The sequence below is a fragment of the Stomoxys calcitrans genome, chromosome 4 (assembly GCF_963082655.1).
Source record: "Stomoxys calcitrans chromosome 4, idStoCalc2.1, whole genome shotgun sequence".
Classification (NCBI taxonomy): Eukaryota; Metazoa; Arthropoda; class Insecta; order Diptera; family Muscidae; genus Stomoxys; species Stomoxys calcitrans.
The window spans coordinates 42,517,179-42,536,101 of NC_081555.1; the positions used below are offsets into that span (position 1 = coordinate 42,517,179).

Genomic DNA, 18,923 nt, shown 5'->3' on the forward strand with positions numbered 1-18,923 from the left:
AGGCGGCTGCATCTGCCGGAACGTAATTGAGCCAGAATCACTCTGGTTTGCCGGGGGAGGTCGATTTCTTCGGGTGCAATGGGTGGCGGTCGTACTCCAAGGACTACATTCACCCGGTAGCCAGTTAACGCGTCTGCTACCGTGTCTGCATGAATGTTGTTCAGACCCGCTTGATATGCCGCTTGATCTAGAGGTTCTCTCTTGTAGCGCTGGACCTCACGCTCTAGATCATGTAGATCTACCTTAAGGCTTCTGGGCGGTGGGTATCTATCCACAAGATGATGATTTGGATGATTTCTGCGATAACAGCCCAAAAGGTATTGCTTAGACAGCATGTAGTTATGTCTTCGCACTGGTAGGATCTTTGTCTCCTGGTGGAGGTGGTCCACATGAGAACTAAGGAGGCAGCCCGTCGCAGTTCGGAGGGCGGCATTCTGACAGATCTGAATATTATTCCACTGCGTGTCACAAAGCTGACGTGACCACACTGGCGCTGCATAACTTACCACAGACCGGCCAATTGCTTTGTACGTGGTCAACAAGGTTTCTTTGTCTGCACCCCAAGTGCTGCCAGCGAGTGACTTGAGGACCTTGTTTCTACTTTTGACTTTATTGCAGATTGCTGTGGCATGTGGGGAGAAAGTGTAGGAGCTGTCAAATGTGACGCCAAGTATTTTGGGACACTTGATGGTCGGAATCAATTCTCCATCGACCATCACAGTCAGCTCAGAATTCACCTCACGCGTATTTGTAGTGAACAGTGTGGCTGAAGATTTGGTGGCGGATATCTTCAGATTTCTTGCAGCGAAATATGAGGCAAGCTCGTTGAGGTAGACGTTCAACCTATCGCAGATGTCATCAATGGGTGGGGGGCCTGATGCCAAGATCGTACAGTCGTCCGCATATGATACGATCTCTATGCCGTCTGGAGGAGGTGGGATGGAGGAAAGGTAGAGGTTAAACAGAGCCGGAGATATCACCCCGCCTTGGGGAACTCCCTGTTTCACTCTACGGTGTTTTGACTTCTTATCCCTAAATTCCACAAATGACTGGCGGCCACACAGATAATTCGCGACCCAACATTTAAGGCCTGGCTGGAGGGACGTGTTGGCGATGTCCTCAAATAATTTGGCATGGCTGACCGTGTCGAATGCCTTCGATAGGTCCAATGCCACGAGGACCGTCCTATCACATGGCCTGGGTTGATTGAAGCCACGGCAAATGTGTGTGGTGATGGCATGCAAAGCTGTTGTTGTGCTGTGCAGTCTCCGAAATCCGTGTTGATGCTCGGCGAATGGAAATTCTCCTACGAGGCTCGGGAGGAGTAATGCCTCAAGCGTCTTAGCCACTGGTGAGAGAAGGGAGATCGGTCTGTACGACTCCCCCAAACTCGGGTCTTTACCAGGCTTCAGTAGCGGGATCACTCTGCCCATTTTCCAGACATCGGGAACTATAAGAGTGTTCAATGACAGGTTAAGGACAGTGGTAAGGTACTCAACTCCAGGTAAATCCAGATTCTTCAGCATCAATGTAGAGATTCCGTCGGGGCCCAACGCCTTGGAAGATTTGGCGCCACGGATGACATTCGTAACTTCGCCCACGGTAAATTGTGATGGCTGTTCATCGGCTCGGAGACCACGAATACGGCGAATGGCTCTCCTCCTTGCCCTGTCTCTCTCGGGATGCACGATAAATTGACGGTTGAACAACCTGGCGCATCTCTTCGGATCAGTCACGGTTAACTCGCCAAAAGTGACTGAGGTCCTGTCGTCCCGTCTACCGGGGTTCGAGAGAGACTTAACAGTGGCCCACAATTTGCCTGCACCGGTGCCTAAGTTACATTGCTCCAAGTGTTCCAGCCACAAATTCCGCTTATGTTCGTTGACTACCCTGTTTATTTCCAGATTCAGCTCGCTGATTCTGGGGTTAGCGGGGTCCATAGCACGAATCCCATCACGCTCGTCTGCGAGTACCACTGCTTGCGCCGGGAAATTGGGTCGCACTTGCGGTATTCGACCGGCTGGTATAAAGCGAGCGGCTGCTGCGTTGATGATGTCTCGGAATTTCCTCTCGGCCACAAGCACATCAGAGGGGGGTGGCAGTTCGTTGAAGCGGCGATTGGTATACTCTCTGAAGCCAGTCCAATTGGCCTTCTTATAGTTGATGAACGTTCGGCGCTCAGAGGTTATGAAGTCGGGTGGTCGGTCGATGGTGAGGATTATGGGGAGGTGGTCTGACCCCAAAGAGATGACGGCTTGCCAGGATACGTCACTCAGGAGATCAGGGGATGCGATTGAGATGTCTGGCGAGCTGCTGCACCTCCTCGTAATCCTAGTGGGGGCATCCTCATCCACCGTGCAAAACGTGGAGCTATCTATCTGCTCTGCCAAAGCTATGCCACGCTGGTCGTTGCCTAGGGGAGAATGCCATGACGAGTGATGTGCATTGAAATCCCCCAGAACCAGACGACTATGGCCAGATAGCAACCCACTTATGTCGGGGCTGTAGGCCTGGCCATTAATCGGGACACAGCTGCCAACCGGCGGTATATACACGTTGTATATCTCTATCTCGGCAGTACCAGACTTGACTGCTACCCCCATACATTCCATGTATGGGTCACTAGCGTCAAGCGCAGGCGAGATAGGTCTATACTGCACGGAATGGTGTATAACGAAGGCCAATCCCCCACCTCCATTCCTTGAGCGATCCTTACGTAGCACATTGTAGCCGTGACAACTGTGCAAGCTGCAGGTGTTAGTCAGCTTTGTCTCCTGGATCGCTGCGACCGATACGCTCTTCCGACTCATAAAATCCACAATCTCATCAATCTTGCCTCGCAGTCCATTGCAGTTTAACTGCAGGAACGATACATTTCCCGACACTGGCCTGGCAATAGTAGGGCTAGGGTGCTGTCTTTGCATAAATTGCCGTACGGGAGAGGTCGGGGGGGGTCACATAGTCCGACGACGAGGACGCCGAAGGCGACGCTTGTGACCCACTGCTGGCTGTGTTCGCACAGCACCTAGCGACATAGCCAGTATGACTATACTCCCGTAGCGAAGTTAGGCCAGAGCAAGAACGGAAATGTACCCACTCCAAGCACCTGTTACACCTCACCGACACTGACCGATGATGAAGGCGGTTCTGGCAAACGGAACAGAACCAGGGTCCGGGGTTCTTTTCAATCCCGGCACGGACCAAAAGCATACGGAGAAGGCACTCCGGGATGTGCCTCTCCCATGACGAAAAAAGACGAACACGTACACTGAGGCGGCAGCCCTTGCCAATGAAGATTCCATCGGGTCAATCCGGTACGTACAACCGGCTGCCATGGGATTGGTATCGCTACTGTGGTATTACATCAGACTAAAATTGTCTAAGTGAGTTTGTTTAGAAAATATACTGCTACTCTAAAATAATCTAACCTACACATAGACGAACAGACACACAGACATCCTTAAATCGTCTTACAATACAATATGGATATTTCGATGTGTTTCAAACGGAATATCAAATTTAGAATACTGCCTATCCTATGGCGGTGAAGTATAAAAACGATACTTACATATTTCCACAAAAATTGTTTTTTTTTTCTTCAAAAAACTTCTATTGGCCGGAGTCAAGCAAACTTTTTGGAGCCCTATTGTTAACAAAATAAAAAAAAACAGAAATTATGATATTTCATGTTTACCGCTTTAACGTTTATTTCCGTTTCCGCTTCCGTTAAATGACACCAAAACTAATAAATTGTCAATTTACAACGATACACACAACAAAAAGTAAATATAAATACATTTTTTATATTTAAATTATTAAAACATTTTTTTAAATAAAGGGTCATGTAGAGTGGAGGTAGAAAAAAATAAAAAAATAGGAAATTAATTCTTACAACATATGTATACATCTTTATAACAAATAACTGTTGGAGAAATTGATATATGTTGTAGACGCAGATTCATTAAAAATAACAACAATGTAAATATTTAAGTTTTAACAGGAAATTTTGGAATAAAAGTATCCAGTATATAACATATGCATCTCGTTCGTTTTTGTTTTTCTAATAGGGGATTTGATTTTGATAATACTGGATCATATCGTAGGTTCGTGTTCGAATATTCTGATAAGAGCTACGAATGACCGCCAACATATGGGCAGCAGCTTCCTTGTTGTTTTTGGTGGAGACAAAGCGTTGCTTGAGTAAATTGATTGTTTGACCTCTGAAACATGGCAAGCCAGTGTCCAACATTAACGATACCAAAGAGACGATGGCGTCCTGATAAGGACGTACTGCCAAAAACGCCTGAACGCACAACTCACAGAACCACTTAAAGGCAGGTGCTTCCATTTTGCCGCCCATTATCATTACCATTTCATCGGTGAGTTTCATGTCCGGCTCAAATCCAATATTGCCGCCAGGTGAGGATTCGAACATGAAACCAAAGTCTGTGGCAGTTAAGAAAAAAAAAGGAGTTAAAAAAATCTCGATTCCTTAATAGAGTAGAAAGTCGGAATGTATGCACTTTCCACCTACCAATGTGTATAATATGACCATCTTTGTCAATCATAATGTTACCATTATGACGATCCTTGATTTGCAATAAGTAACCAATCAACGAATATGCCGCCATGGATTTTACGAAATTTGCACGTGCCGCTTGGAATTCCTTGGAGCTTTCATCGCCATACTGATGCAAAAAGTATTCATAAAGACCCGAATCGGTTTGACGACCCAACTGATCGCGAGATTTGGCATTGGGCACACATTCAATGACACCACACTAGACAGGCCATAAAAGTAAATGCAATTAAAAAAATGATTTGGAGGTCTTAGTTTGCTTAACATACGCCTGGAGCAGTAGCGACGACTCGATATGGGAAAAGGAAAAGATCCAGTCCTACTTGTTGGAAAATATTTTTGAATATGGTTATAACTTGCAAGGCCAACATATCTTGTCGCACATCATCTCCCACTTTAAAGATGGCTGCTTGCCATGATTCTACACCCAAAGTCATTTTAGCATCCTCCTGGGAGTTCTAAGGAAAAGAGAACATTTTTGTTACTCACGCACACTTAAGAATTCCAAATCCAAACTCACCGGGTTATTGGAAACTTCCATTGCCCTGGTCTCCAATTCAGTAATACCACAACGGTACACACGGAACCGAGCCAAATAAGGAGCCTTGGCCGCACTTTGCATAGGCGTTCCACTGTTGTAGTCGATATCAAGCACCATGGCTTCAGGGTTTGAGGGCAAATAACATCCAGACTGAACTTTTATTCTGCTGAGTGCAGCCAGACATGCATTTTTACGCTCCGCTCCTTTGGGATAAGAACGTATTTCGCCGGAGACAGCTGTTATCTTGCCAAAGAAATCGAATTCTCTTTCGTAAAAGCGTTTTGCCGCTCCCGAGAATGATGATATAATGTTCTGGCTAAGAAGCTCTAAAGATTCGTATAGATTGGGGTCTTTGTGTTGCTGATCTTCGTCCATATACATGTTTGTTTGCATATTCCAGATCAATTGATGGGCTACAATTTGCGACCGCTTAGATATGAATTTAATGAGTTCAGTGACATAGCCCATAGTATCGTGCCTTAGGGCTTGTACCAACTGTGGAATGTAAGGTAATACAGATTCGGCCGGATATGAGTTAAGTGTCTTTACGGCATACTGCGCTGTAAGGGGATGTGATGGGTACTGACGAGAGAAATAGGACAACGCTTGAATGGGATTTACTGGGGACCAGGCCAGAATGTACATCAAGTCAGGGCTTTCATGCAATAAATTCTTTGTGGTGGCTAAGTACTTCAGCGCTTCTGGAATTTCGCACACGGCAATAGGATCCAGACATACTAGCCGTGTAACCTCCTCTTCAATGGATTCGGCATTCTTAATGCGCGAAGGTAGAAACACCGCCAACGCAGGGTTGTATGACCAAGCCAAACGTGCAAAATCTCTCCAAATGTTGACTTTATAGGGACGATTTCTCCATTCAGTTATTTGTTCTTCTCCTGGGATAGCCAAATCTGGCAGGCTGTTGGGATTATACCAAGTTATTAGGAATTCAATTTCTACGGCCATCAACTCCAAAATAAGGTTGCGCTTCTTCATATAATCCTTGTCATATGAATCCTTTTGATAGGGCAAACGCTTCGAGCGATTGGAGCGCTTCGATAGAGTCGATGTCGAGTGTGGTATAGTGTTATACCAGCCGCCAGTGCCAGCTATCGAGGAAGATCTGCCGGCCTCGCCGGTGCTGATTAGAGAAGCCGTTTCGGGATTCTTATTTACCGTCAACATCTGATTGGGGGTGGAGACTGGAATATCATAATCACCCACTTCTGAAGTAACCAAGTGCTTCTTTTCACTGCGCATAGTTTGCCAGAATTTCAACAGAATCAAAATGTCCTCCAGTAACTGCTCTTTGCTTTGATTCGGGCATGTTGGGGGACCACAAAAATAGTCGAGAGCATTACTGTATATGCGCTCACGTAAAATATTCCTAGCCAATGACTTGGGTACGGTGTTACCTTGCAGCAGTGATAAACCACATTGGAGAAGTTTGAAGCGACAGCCAACGGTGGACACCTGTCTGTTTTGCTTACTATTCTTGGTTATGGGAAGACAGCGGTGCAGAAGAAGACAAAACATTTCCACCTTATCACGATTACAATATTTAGCAGTGTCAACCATTTCCGACAACAACTGTAGCCATATGAGATGAGGTGATACTGTGATGGGTTTCGATACTAGTTTGCATCCATCATAGGCAGCCAAAGGACTAGTAATTTCGACCTCCTCGGAGAAAAGCCCTAATTTCTTTTCAAAAGTGGTTTGCCATGCTGCAACCATTTCCTGAATAAAGCATAGCTCTAGATCCTGACGAGCTGTTAGGACCCATTGCCAACATTCAACTGCGGTCTCCATAGCGGATTCCGTAAACAATTCAACCTGTGATGTGGCTAAATGTGGGTGTAACGGTTAAAGTGCTATGTAAGAGCTACAAAAGAAATTTAAAACTTGTACTTACCAACAGCGTGCAGAAGTTTCCGCTTGATATCCGAGCATATTATCAAATAGGCTGTGGCACGCCACAATGCTCCTCGATGTCTGGCATCACTTTTCTCTTTGCACGCCTCCCAGACATCGTTTACCAAACGATCAGCCAAACCAGCCTTCTCTGTTTCACTCAATACAGACAACAAACCGGATATTTCTCCGGCATATTTGCTGCGTAGACACAGTACAGAAACGAATCTTGGCGTGTCTGACTTTACGCAAGCAGGACGTTTGCTATTCGAGGGTAAAGCGTTTGGATGAAAACTATTAGTGCTGACCACTGAATCGAAAGCCAGTGCCAAGCCACTGTGGTGTGATAGAACCTGAGTTGGAATTTGATTCGGATACTCCTGCAAATGTGATTTTGTTGAACGGGGAGCCCATTTCATGGCTTCGTTGACAATCCCTTGACAACGGTCTGCAAAATCTTTGAGACGTCCTTCACGTGCCGGCAAAGAGTCCATCAGCTGCAGTGTATAGGGGGTAGATACAACCCGTAGTGTCGGTGTTTCCTCATTCGGATCGAGGGTGAGTGAAAATGCCAGCAACTGCAGAATGTCTAGCATGCACCAGAGCACGCGGCGATTCCACAGCAGATGCGGGAATTTGTCTACCAGTTGTGAAAGATATTGATCTGCCACAACTTGTATTTGTTTGGTTATGTGATTGAAATACACCAGCAGTAGGGTGGCCTGGGATTCCAGCACCTTTTCACGTATTTCATCGCGAGTAAACAAAACGTTGCGGAATTTTTCAAACACCTGGTCAGCAATGCTTTTTTCGTTGATCCATACAAAATCTGATTAATTTTTTGTTTCGTGTTGACTTTAGTAGAACTTACCATTTTACACATTGCCATATGCCCGACTTGTCTTTTTGTAGTGCGGGATCACACAGATAGGTGAGAATCGGCTCCAAGCTTGGTTCTTCGGCATTCTCAACACGCAACATTTCCAACCAATAAACACTCAACAAAAATGTGCACTGGGCAAATGAGAGTTTGTTTATGGCAGCAGTTACCTCCGCTGATGGATGCTCCAATACCAATACTATATCACTCCTGAGTTCATTCAGATTGCTCGATTCGCTCTTAATGGCCGATGTGTAATTTAGTTCACGCATATCCGATTTGTGCGTGGTTTGTGATATTAACAGGGGCGATTTTGCGGCAATTTGTTGAACTCCCATATACCACTCGGGTGACCAGAGACGAGCATTTGTAAAACCCATAACCACACAATAAACCCAAAAATCTTTAAATAGTTTGTGTAAACGCAAACGTGGATTTTTTATGGGCGGCAAACGTTTGAGCAGTACGGCAATTACCGGTATTAGCATACCCAAATGGCCGGCACTCGAACGCGACTTTGAAGCCCCAGGCGTATTGTCATAGGAACGCTCTCCCTCAAGACCGATTTGCACAAAGAGTTCAAGCAATTTGCCCAACAATTCTAATTTCTCATCGTCCCCCTGAATATTGGCGGCAATATTGCCTAGAGCATTGATAACAGCATCGGAAACGCTAAAGAACTGTTTGCGGTGTTCCGGATCCGAAGTATAAGCTAAGGAGGCCGATTGTACGGCAACACGGGAAAACATTTTCATTATTTCATCGAAAACGTGAGGCTCGCACTGAGATATAATCATACAACCCAATTGATCCACAATCAGGGCATTTTGTTCGGAAGGTACCTTGCAGAAACGCTGTATGAAGAATTGCAAAATGTTTTGTGTAGTTTTTGAAGTATCCTTTAAAGCCACGGCTACATGACCCAGCATCACAATGATGTTTAAGCTAACCAATGTCGATTCCCTATAGAAAGGAAAAGTAAAATAAAATGTTAAATTTAATACGGGAAATGTTTTTTTTATGCAAATATGGAATATATTCTTAAATATAAAAAGGAATATTCTTACGATTCTTTTGATAACTGCGTTTGCAGTAAAATATATGAAAAGGTGCAGGACCGAACCTAGGAAACTAATCAATGAAGCTTAACTTCATTTACTTTTGAATTGTTTTTGACTGGCTCAAGGCATTATAGTAGTCCAGAATAGCAAAAGAGCAAAGTGACTGGAGGGAATTTAGACACTAAAGGAGACGTTTACCCATAATCCCATGTCTTCCCATGTTGCCTACATTCAAATTCTTATTTCATAGCTACCACTTGGGAATCCGGCACGGGATAACTGTGAGCGCTACACAAGCTGGATCATTGAGGCCCGATCTGTGTGCTGTTCATTGCTGTTACGAGAAGTTCAGCTGTGAGCTTCCGGGCGAGTCTACAGGTTGCGGATAGTGGAATGCTCCATACAGAGCAGCTGTAACTTCAGTCGCGGATAATCAGCGGTATCTAGTGGAGAGTCTCAGTGAGAGGTCGGGTGGTTCTTGCACAAATACTGAGTGCCTATGATGCTTGATATGACAAGGCGTGTTATTGGCGCCTTTTAATAACCAATGGCCACCCTGTTCCAGCGACGATCGGTACTTTGGACCGGAACGAGCTTAATCACCTACAGGAGCTTGGCGAGGATCGTCACCTCCACATGAAAATGTGGTTAAATCAACAACCACTTGGGATACCACATTTTTATAGGTCCGCAGGTCCCTTTGTTTCTATCCCAATTTGAGAGTAAAGTACTCTACTACCAAAGACCTTTTATTGCTGTCCTTCTTCTTCTGGTAAATTCCTTTTTTCTGGGTAGGATAGGGGGAGGGCGATTGCCCTCTGACACATACTGTCATTTAATTTTATTTATTAACCAAATATCATATATATACATGATAGGTATTGTTTTTATAAGGAGGAGAGGGTCGGTCCCCTCGACGCTAAGACCCAAAAGACAATTTATTTGAGTCCTTTATTGTCGCCGTCTACATGTCCTGCTGTATGGAAGGACGTGACCCTGAGTCTTGAGTCCTTATATCAACATTAGATTCGAACACTACAGACGTATAATTTGCTTTTAATTCACATAATATCCCGCTCGAACTACACGTCCTATTGAAGGGTTTTTAGTGGGTGGGCCGGTCCCAGACTCTGTCCCAAATGTGTACACCAGATTCGCAGTCGACTGCCAAATATCTTTCATTTAATACCATTTTGTGACGTTGGACATTCATGCCCGTTTTGAGAATTTTTGGGGTTGGGGAGGCCCCGTCGACACCTTGAGCAAATTCTTATAACAGATGTTATGTCAACTTCCAAATACCATTCATTTGATGCCCATATTGCCGCAATCGGTACAAATGTCCTGTTGAGGAGTTTTAGGGGGTGAGGTGCGCCTCAGACACCAAGGAATACATTTTTATATCAGCCTTTTACTTTTCTTTTAAATACCTTTCATTTGATATCCATATTGTCCCAATCGGTAATATGTCCTGCTGGGAGATTTGTGGGGGTGGGGAGGCCCCTCAGACACCAAGGAATAAATTTTTATGTCAGATTTGTACTCTACTTTTATATACCTTCCATTTGATACTCATATTGCCCAAAGCGGTAAAAGTGTCTTGTTGGGTGGAGTTTTTGGGAGTGGGGGACCCCTCCGACACTTATGGTGACATTTTAATACCAAATTCGTACTCTTAAATACTTTTCATTTGATACCTATATTGTGCCAATCGGTAAACATGTCCCTTAGGGTGGGTTTTTGGATGGGCGTCCCCCCATGCTATTGGCCCCAACATTTTATAAAAATTTCATGTTTTTTGAGTACTATAGTTTAGGTTAGGCGGATCTGGCGTTTTTGAAAATGGGGATATGGGGGAGGGTTCTGAACCCCCTTCAAATATCAAAAAATGTAGTACCCTATTTTCACCAAGGGGTTCAAACTCTACCATCTGAAACAGACAAACAAAGCGCAACAATTTAATTTTTATATAATGGAGGCCACCGTAGCGCTGTTCATGAGCAAAATTTGAAATTTGCATAAGAGATAAGAGTTACGGAATTTGCGTCAAGCATACATATGTGGCATGTTTTTAATAGATTCATTTATTTTAGCTGGATTCATTTTTTATTATTTTGTCATACCCTCAATTATTATAATTAAAATATTTATATTCAGTTTATATACTCACGATTCGTGCTTTTCAGCTGTAAACAAACGATTGGAAACGTTGGCCACCAAAGCAGGGACACAAAACTGATCTACCGGCTGGGCTGCTCTTAAAGCAGCACTAAGGTTTTCAATGGCTGCATCACGTAGAGCTTCAAATGCTGCCTGTCCCGTTCTAAGAGGAGCATATTTCTGACTTTCTCCAAATATATCTACCGTAGAACGTGATTCGCTATTTTGAACAACAATTTTAAAGGGTTTCACATCCTTTTCCTTCATTTGCAGCGCCATTAATTGTTGCGAGTGCGCATGCAGCTTTGCCAAAATCTGACTGGGATCCACCAGAAAGTCACGCAAATACGAAATTGATGTATTGGCTATGTTGGGAAACTTTTGAGCCAATTTTCCAAGACCTTCTAAACACACCATCAATAATGGCATATGATCCATTACAATTTTGTGGGATAACACTGAGTTGAGTTTTTGTGAGAGTCGACCACATAGCTTGTCAGCTTCTGTAATGCAAGTTAAACGATTTGTCATACATAACATATTGAATTAAATAAATATTGGGGCGTTAGAACATTATGCACCCCTACAGCATTCCAGGATTTGATGCATGATTGTTGTGGTTGCATATCAAAATTGTGTTTTGTACAAGTTAAGTGAAATGTTTTCGAAAAATTTTGGAAAAGAAAGAACTAATGAAAGTCGCAGAATCAAAATCATTGCAAAGAATAAGATAGAAACGTATTGTCCATTATCCTAAACCTATATACATCGGGGTGGGTGAATAGTTGCAGTTGTCACAATCGTAATCTACGACACATTGCATGGTGTTTTGACCGAGTTTTAAAACAAAAGTTTGCTTAATAATGGGCCAAAAACAAAACTGTTTAGTTAAAAACAAGTAAAAGGGTGCTATGTTCGGCCGGAACGAATTTTAGAAACCCACCACCATGCTATATCTTGTTAAAGTCAAGAGTTGAAAGTCAAAAAGAACTCAAAATTTCAGCCAAATCGGACAAAAATTGCGGCTTCCATAGGCCCAAGAAATCAAATCGGGAGATCGGTTTATATGTTAGCTGCATTAGGTTAAAAACGATTTGGAGCGTACTTGGCCCAGTTGTTGGAAGTCAAAAAAAAAACACTATGTGCAAAATTTCGGACAAAAATTGCGACTTCCAGTGCTCAGGAAGTCAAATCGGGAGATCGTTTTATATGGGAGCTATATCAGGTTCTTGACCGATTTGGACCGTACTTGGCTCCGTTTTTGAAAGTTAAAATAGAACACTTTGTGCAAAATTTCAGTCAAATCGTACAAAAATTGCGGCTTCCAGGGGCTCAGAAAGTCAAATCGGGAGATCGGTTTATATGGTAGCTACATCAGGTTAAAAACCGATTTGGACCGTACTTGGCACAGTTGTGGCTTCCATGGACTCAAGAAGTCAAATCGGGAGATCGGTTTATATGGGAGATATATATCTAAATCGGAACCGATATGACCCATTTCCAATACCCAACGACTTACATCAATATTAAGTATCTGTGCAAAATTTCAAGCGGCTAGATCTACGTGTTCGACCGCTATCGTGATTTCGACAGATGGACGGACATGGCTATTTCGAATTAGAATTTCGAGACGATCAAGAATATATATACTTTATGGGGCCCTATATCAATAGTTCGAGGTGTTACAAACGGAATGACTAGATTAGTATACCCCATCCTATGGTGGTGGGTATAGTCAGAGGCTCAATTTTGATTTTAGGTTGTAGATGGGCGCTAATGCAGAATCGCACATAAAACGAACAGAAGCACACATACAGTATAAGCAGCAATATAGTTGTTGTTGTAGCAGTTTATTGTGTTCTATCTTTCGTCTGCTTGATTCTGTTGAGTGTCAAGACCCAGGAAATCTGCGACTAAGATGGGGTGCGTCCACAGGGATCTGGGTCTAAGTCGAGTGGGTCTAAGGCGGCTGCATCTGCCGAAACGTAATTGAGCCAGAACTGCTCTGGTTTGCCGGGGAGGTCAATTTCTTCAGGTGCAATGGGAGATGGTCGTTCTCCAAGGACTACATTCACCCGGCAACCATTCACCGCACCTGCTTCCGTGTCTGTATGAATGTTGTCTAGACCTGCTTGATATGCGCTTGATCTAGAGGTTCTCCATTGTAGCGCTGAACCTCACGCTCTATATCATGTAGATCTACCTTAAGGCTTCTGGGCAGTGGATATCTATCTCTGCCATAACAGCCCAAAAGGTATTGCTTAGACAGCATGTAGTTATGTCTTCGCACTGGTAGGATCTTTGTCTCCTGATGGAGGTGGTCCACATAAGAACTGACGAGACAGCCCGTCGCAGTTCGGAGGGCGGCATTCTGACAGATCTGAATATTATTCACAAAGTTGACGAGACCACTGCATAACTAACCACAGACCGGACAATTGCATTGTACGTGGTCAACAAGGTTTCTTTGTCTGCACCCCAAGTGCTGCCAGCAAGTGACTTGAGGACTTTGTTTCTACTTTTGACTTTATCGCGAATTGCTGTGTGAATTACTGTGACGCCAAGTATTTTGGGACACTTGATGGTCGAAATCATTTCTCCATCAACCATCACAGTCAGCTCATCATTCACCTCACTCATATTTGTAGTGAATAATGGCTTAGGATTTGGTGGCAGATATCTTCAGATTTCTTGCAGAGGAATATGAGGCAAGTTCGTTGAGGTAGACGTTCAACCTACCGCAGATGTCAACAATGGGTGGGAGGCCTGATGCCATGATCGTATAATAGTCCGCATATGATACGATCTCTATGTCGTCTGGAATGGAGGATAGGTAGAGGTTAAACAGTGCCGGAGATATCACCTCACCTTGGGGAACTCCCTGTTTCACTCTACGGTGCTTCGACTTCTTATCCCTAAATTCCACAAATGACTGGCGACCACACAGATAATTCGTGACTCAGCGTTTCAGGCCTGGATGGAGGGACGTGTTGGCGATGTACTCAAATAATTTGGCATGGCTGACCGTGTCGAATGCCTTCGATAGGTCCAGTGCCACGAGGACCGTCCTATCACATGGCCTGGGCTGATTGAAGCCACGGCAAATGTGTGCGGTGATGGCATGCAAAGCTGTTTTTGTGCTATGCAGTTTTCGAAATTCATGTTGTTGCTCGGCGAATGGAAATTCCTACGAGGCTCGGGAGGAGTAATGCCTCAAGCGTCTTTGCTACTGGTGAGAGAAGGGAGATCGGTCTGTACGACTCCCCCAAACTCCTTTCCAGGCTTCAGTAACGGGATCACTCTGCCCATTTTTTAGACATCGGGAACTTCAAGAATGTTCAAAGACAGGTTGAGGACAGTAGTAAGGTAATATCGTAATATTGTGATGCTTTGTTCGTTTGGCGCCTTATTGTCATTCTATAAATCTGTGGTTTAGTGTTTCCTAAACATCCCATTATGGAACAAATTAGAGGAAAACTAACTTCTCACAATGTCGATTGAGTGCTGCCCGGTTCAAATTTAAACTAAATGCTTTATGCCGAGCCCGAACGGCGTGTCACTGAAAAGTGACACCTCTTTGTTGAAAAGTTGTACATGGCTGAAATACTCGCAAATATTGCCAGCATTTGGGTTGGGAATAACCAAGTCTGAACTAAGTTTTTTTAAGGTGTTCTCGCCGGTATGGTTTGAACACGGGCGTTTGGGCAAGATAGGCGGACATACCAACCTATGCACCACGGTAGCTCCCATTCAACAAATTTACATCACTTAAATTGTTCGGTTTTCAATGCCCTTCCCTTAGTGTCCTTAGTGTGTTCATCACTGTTTAAGGCCATGATTGAAAAATTTTTTGTCGGAGATTACGATTCTGATAAACACCCTAATATACAAACAAATGTAGCGTCCATTAAGTCATTTTAGGTTATAAATATCCAGCTTATGAAGCTTAACTTCATAGAAGATATGTACTGAAAAGGATTGTCAACAGATATCTGTTAATTATTAGCAGGGCCTTCGAGCTTAGCTTCAATACTCTTCGACCGGAAAAAGTAAGGAAAATATCATACGAAATTTTTTTGAATATTCATGCTCCATCGATTTGTTGGATTTTTTTAATTGAAATAGTAATGCGTTACTAATGCGTCAGCATATGTTTCATGAAAAGGTACTCCTTCTGTCACGCTAAACCTTGTTAACACATTAACTGAACTCTGTATTGTGTCTGTTTGCATCTTCTATAGTAGAATTGTACGAAAGGAATGTAAAACATAAAACTGTAAACGAAATTTACACAGGATCGAAATGTTTGGAAATGCATATGGAATTTAATTAACAGCAATGCAGAGAAAATAAAACAGAACAAAATGTGAGTCAAAGAAGGAAGACAAATAAAATTTACAAAAAACTAATAAAATTAAACAATAACACAAAATTAAACCTTTTTGCATTAAATAATGTAAAGCATACTGCAATGAAGGTACATTGTACTCCTCATCAACTGTAAATTGAAAAGAAAAAAAATAATATATATTTTAAACAGAATCTGCGGCAAAAATAAATGTGCTTTTTTATATGTTTTTGCGGTTTAAATTGTCCCTATAAGGTTCACGAACGTAAAACTGACTCAACCAACTTACCCGTTTCATCCCGTATTGCCCAGACTAACAAATCCACACAAGCTGCATTGGCCATTACATTCACTTTGTACTTGTTTACAACGGGTATGCCATTTTCTTCCCTCTTCTCCCTCTCTTGGTCCTGTTGTTTGTTCTGCAATTCGGTTTGACCATTAAGGAATAGGCGTTTCACAAACTCTTGGACATCTTTGGTGAAAGGAGCTGGCAGGTCGATTTGATGTTGCAAAATTTCTCGCAACAATGTGACCAAAACCAGATTTAGTGTTTCTGAGAAACTCTTATAACAATAACCCTTTATTTGATGTAAAGCAAATATGTCGCTGGCTTGCTCGTCCAAATGTTCCAATGTTTCCTTGGTTAACAACTTTTTGGCCACAGCAAATATAGTTTGCAAATGTTGAATTGGAAAAGGTGGCATGATAAAACACTTTTGGGTTTTAGTAGGTGTCTCGGTGACACGCATATTGGGAAACTGATTAAAACTGGAGCCATAGCGTGTAAAAAAATGAGTCCGTGGATCGTAAGGGACCGAAAAGTAGGTGTGTAACTGTGGCTTTTGTTTATTCAAATGGGTTGCCATAGACATCTGTTTCATTTTGATTTCATACGATTCTTGACTCAGACTTCCGGACATGGAACGTGGTATTATGGGGCGGAATTGTGCAAACTGCAAACGCTCATTGGAACTGTGACTGCCACCTTCGCGAGGATTGGGTTTTACTTCAGGCATTTTTTCACGGGGATATATGCGGCAAAGCAGAGCTGGATCATGTGAGGCATACCTGCCCATAGAACGAGCCAAACCGAAAAGCAAAGGCACCGTAGCTTTGCATAATATTATGGGTGGCGGTGCCGAACTGCTTTCTTTGCTGGACTTTATTATGTTGGCCAATGCACTCAATGTCTCCACTTGATTCACAATAATATCTTCTCTTAAATCGGGACATTTTGCGGCGATATCAGATAACAGAGTATTCAGGCAAAAACTAAATTTTTCTGCGGATGGTATACCTATAAAAGAAAGAAGAAGAAATGATGTAATGAATATGCCTACATGACTCATATGAATTGCCAACTTACGATCTGTTTTACTCCATTTTCCATCATCAACCCATACAGCTTTTGGTAGACATTTAGCTAATCTTAATAAATATGGTACAATGCGATCTTCATGCTGGCAACCACTCTCTAGGAAGTACAAACCCAATGCAATAACAGCATCCTGTGCACGGGAATCTAAACAGAAAACACCTGCCGCATTCTCTTGAGGGCAATACCGAAACAATGACTGAACCTGAAATCAATAGAATCCAAAAAGCCATTAACTAGTCATTCAACGATAAAAAAAGTTATAATTATCACTAATGGCCAAGGTCAAATTCCAAAACAAAAAACTTTGAGTAGCAAAGGCCTATTCTAGGAAATCTTTTGCCAACAAACCTTATCCCAACTAGCAGTTGGTTTTATTTGGGCCAAAACCCTAGCAAGACTTTGCACTGTTTTTTGATAGGAAAATTTGTCTGCCATTTTAGCAGACTTTTTTCAAGAAATTTGTATCCCAATATTATTTTTATCGACTTTTTCTCTCTGTAAACGTCAAAGTATTTCGTTTTTGTGGTGTTTGCCTTGCATTTTTGACATCTACAGTCAATTATTTTTGTTTGTTTTGGTTTTTACTTTCATCTAACTGCATTCACAATGATAAAATTGCGAAGTTATCATTCATTGATGGATGACATCAGAAACCGAAAATCTAACAGGTAATAGGGTAGGTATATCAAAGATTTTAGGAATTCTACAAGATATACAAACTGATCGGCCTTCTTTTCCAAGAAAACCCACAATTTAGGTTCAAACATGTGTGAAACTGGCATTTTTTACTTGCGGTATGATGTTTACATTTTGCAATTTTTCCATTAAATAGAAATTAGTCTTTAAACTTGCTATAAATGGTGCCAAAAAATTAAGAAAATTTTTATATGTATATATTACAAACTTTTTCCACACAATTGAGCGAAATTTGCAAAATAATTATGCCAACTTGCATGAATCTAAATTATGCCAATTTACGATCAAGCAGACCGCATGTCTTGTCATATACGGTCTTTGAATTGTAGCATTGAACAGCTGTTCTATGAAAACCAGCTGTTTAATTCAAATAAATAGAAAAAGAGAGTAACGGCTGATTTTACTCTCCTGGAATTTTTAACTGGAAAAATACGCAAACAAACCTTATATGTGCTCGCGTACACACAGACACGATATATTCATTTACAGGTAATGGCAGTTGCCCAACAACAAAATATTGAGTGAACTATCTGATTTTGAATATGTTATTAATTCGCGCCATTTTTCGTTGTTTTTGTGTGTATGGTTCTTAACTATAATGCACACACACAACCAAAAACTCGTTGACAGATAGTGCACTTTGCGAGAAAAAATTGTACTCAGTTGCTATCTGGTAATGATGTCATGCTAACAGATGAAAACACATGGTTTTCACGCATGACACAATTAACAGATAGAGTACCGTCAGCAGCTGAGTACAATTTTTTCTCGCGAAGTGCACTATCTTTTAACGAGTTTTGGTTGTGCGTGTGCATTCTAGATAAGAACTATGACACACAAAAATCGAAAAATGGCGCGAACTAGTAACATACTCAAAAGCTGCGTTTTGCCAACACGCACAAAGAAATTTGTGTGTTATGTGTGCGTACATGAGCAGAGAATTTGCGAGAAACCAGATAACAACAAAGAAAATGCAAACAAAAATCTGTTATCTTAATACCGACAAAGCTGGTCGGCTGTTAACAGCTGTTCGCGTGTGACCACCTTTTTAAATCCGCCTTGGTTGAAATACTACAAAAATCTCAATGAAAGCATAATAACTTTATGAAATTTTTTTCATAAGAAATGACTGAATGAAATCAAAAAGATTTTGTTTCTTCAAAACCGAATCACGAAAAAATTTCGCTAATAGCCTATATAGTACCACCCTAAGACCATGTTCACACTAGAGCCTAAAACCGTTTACGTGATTTGTATTTGGCAACAGACAACAGCGAATTAGTTTCGTTCGGAAATTTTATTGTGTTCAGCAATTAAATGGATGGAGCGATTTTGTTAAATTAAACTACAAAATTTTATAATT

The 18,923-nt window shown here is 42.3% G+C and overlaps 1 protein-coding gene across 2 annotated transcripts; it reads right to left on the minus strand.

Moving 5' to 3' along the window:
• Positions 1–3,674: 3,674 nt before the first annotated feature.
• Positions 3,675–17,413, minus strand: LOC106094395 (phosphatidylinositol 4-kinase alpha). Of its 2 annotated transcripts, XM_013261608.2 has the most exons (11): positions 17,213–17,413; positions 16,853–17,066; positions 15,773–16,783; positions 15,574–15,633; positions 11,146–11,638; positions 7,906–8,877; positions 7,036–7,838; positions 5,100–6,967; positions 4,849–5,037; positions 4,535–4,781; positions 3,675–4,446 (listed from the first exon to the last, which is right to left on the minus strand). In XM_013261608.2, exons 1-11 carry the CDS (start codon positions 17,297–17,299, stop codon positions 4,061–4,063), a joined length of 6,330 nt encoding a protein of 2,109 aa, XP_013117062.2. In that variant the 5' UTR covers positions 17,300–17,413; the 3' UTR covers positions 3,675–4,060. The 2 variants fall into 2 exon arrangements, with proteins under 2 accessions (XP_013117062.2, XP_013117061.2); XM_013261607.2 differs by lacking the exon at positions 15,574–15,633.
• Positions 17,414–18,923: the final 1,510 nt, after the last annotated feature.

Bases quoted from the DNA above. Each gene is read 5' to 3' on its own strand.
- LOC106094395 (XM_013261608.2), bottom strand. From the start codon at position 17,299: ATGGCAGACAAATTTTCCTATCAAAAAACAGTGCAAAGTCTTGCTAGG. The intron at 15,634-15,772 runs GTAAGTTGGTTG...TTCAATTTACAG, and splicing joins GGCAATACGGGATGAAACGG to TTGATGAGGAGTACAATGTA. The intron at 8,878-11,145 runs GTGAGTATATAA...TCCTTTCTATAG, and splicing joins ACAGCTGAAAAGCACGAATC to GGAATCGACATTGGTTAGCT.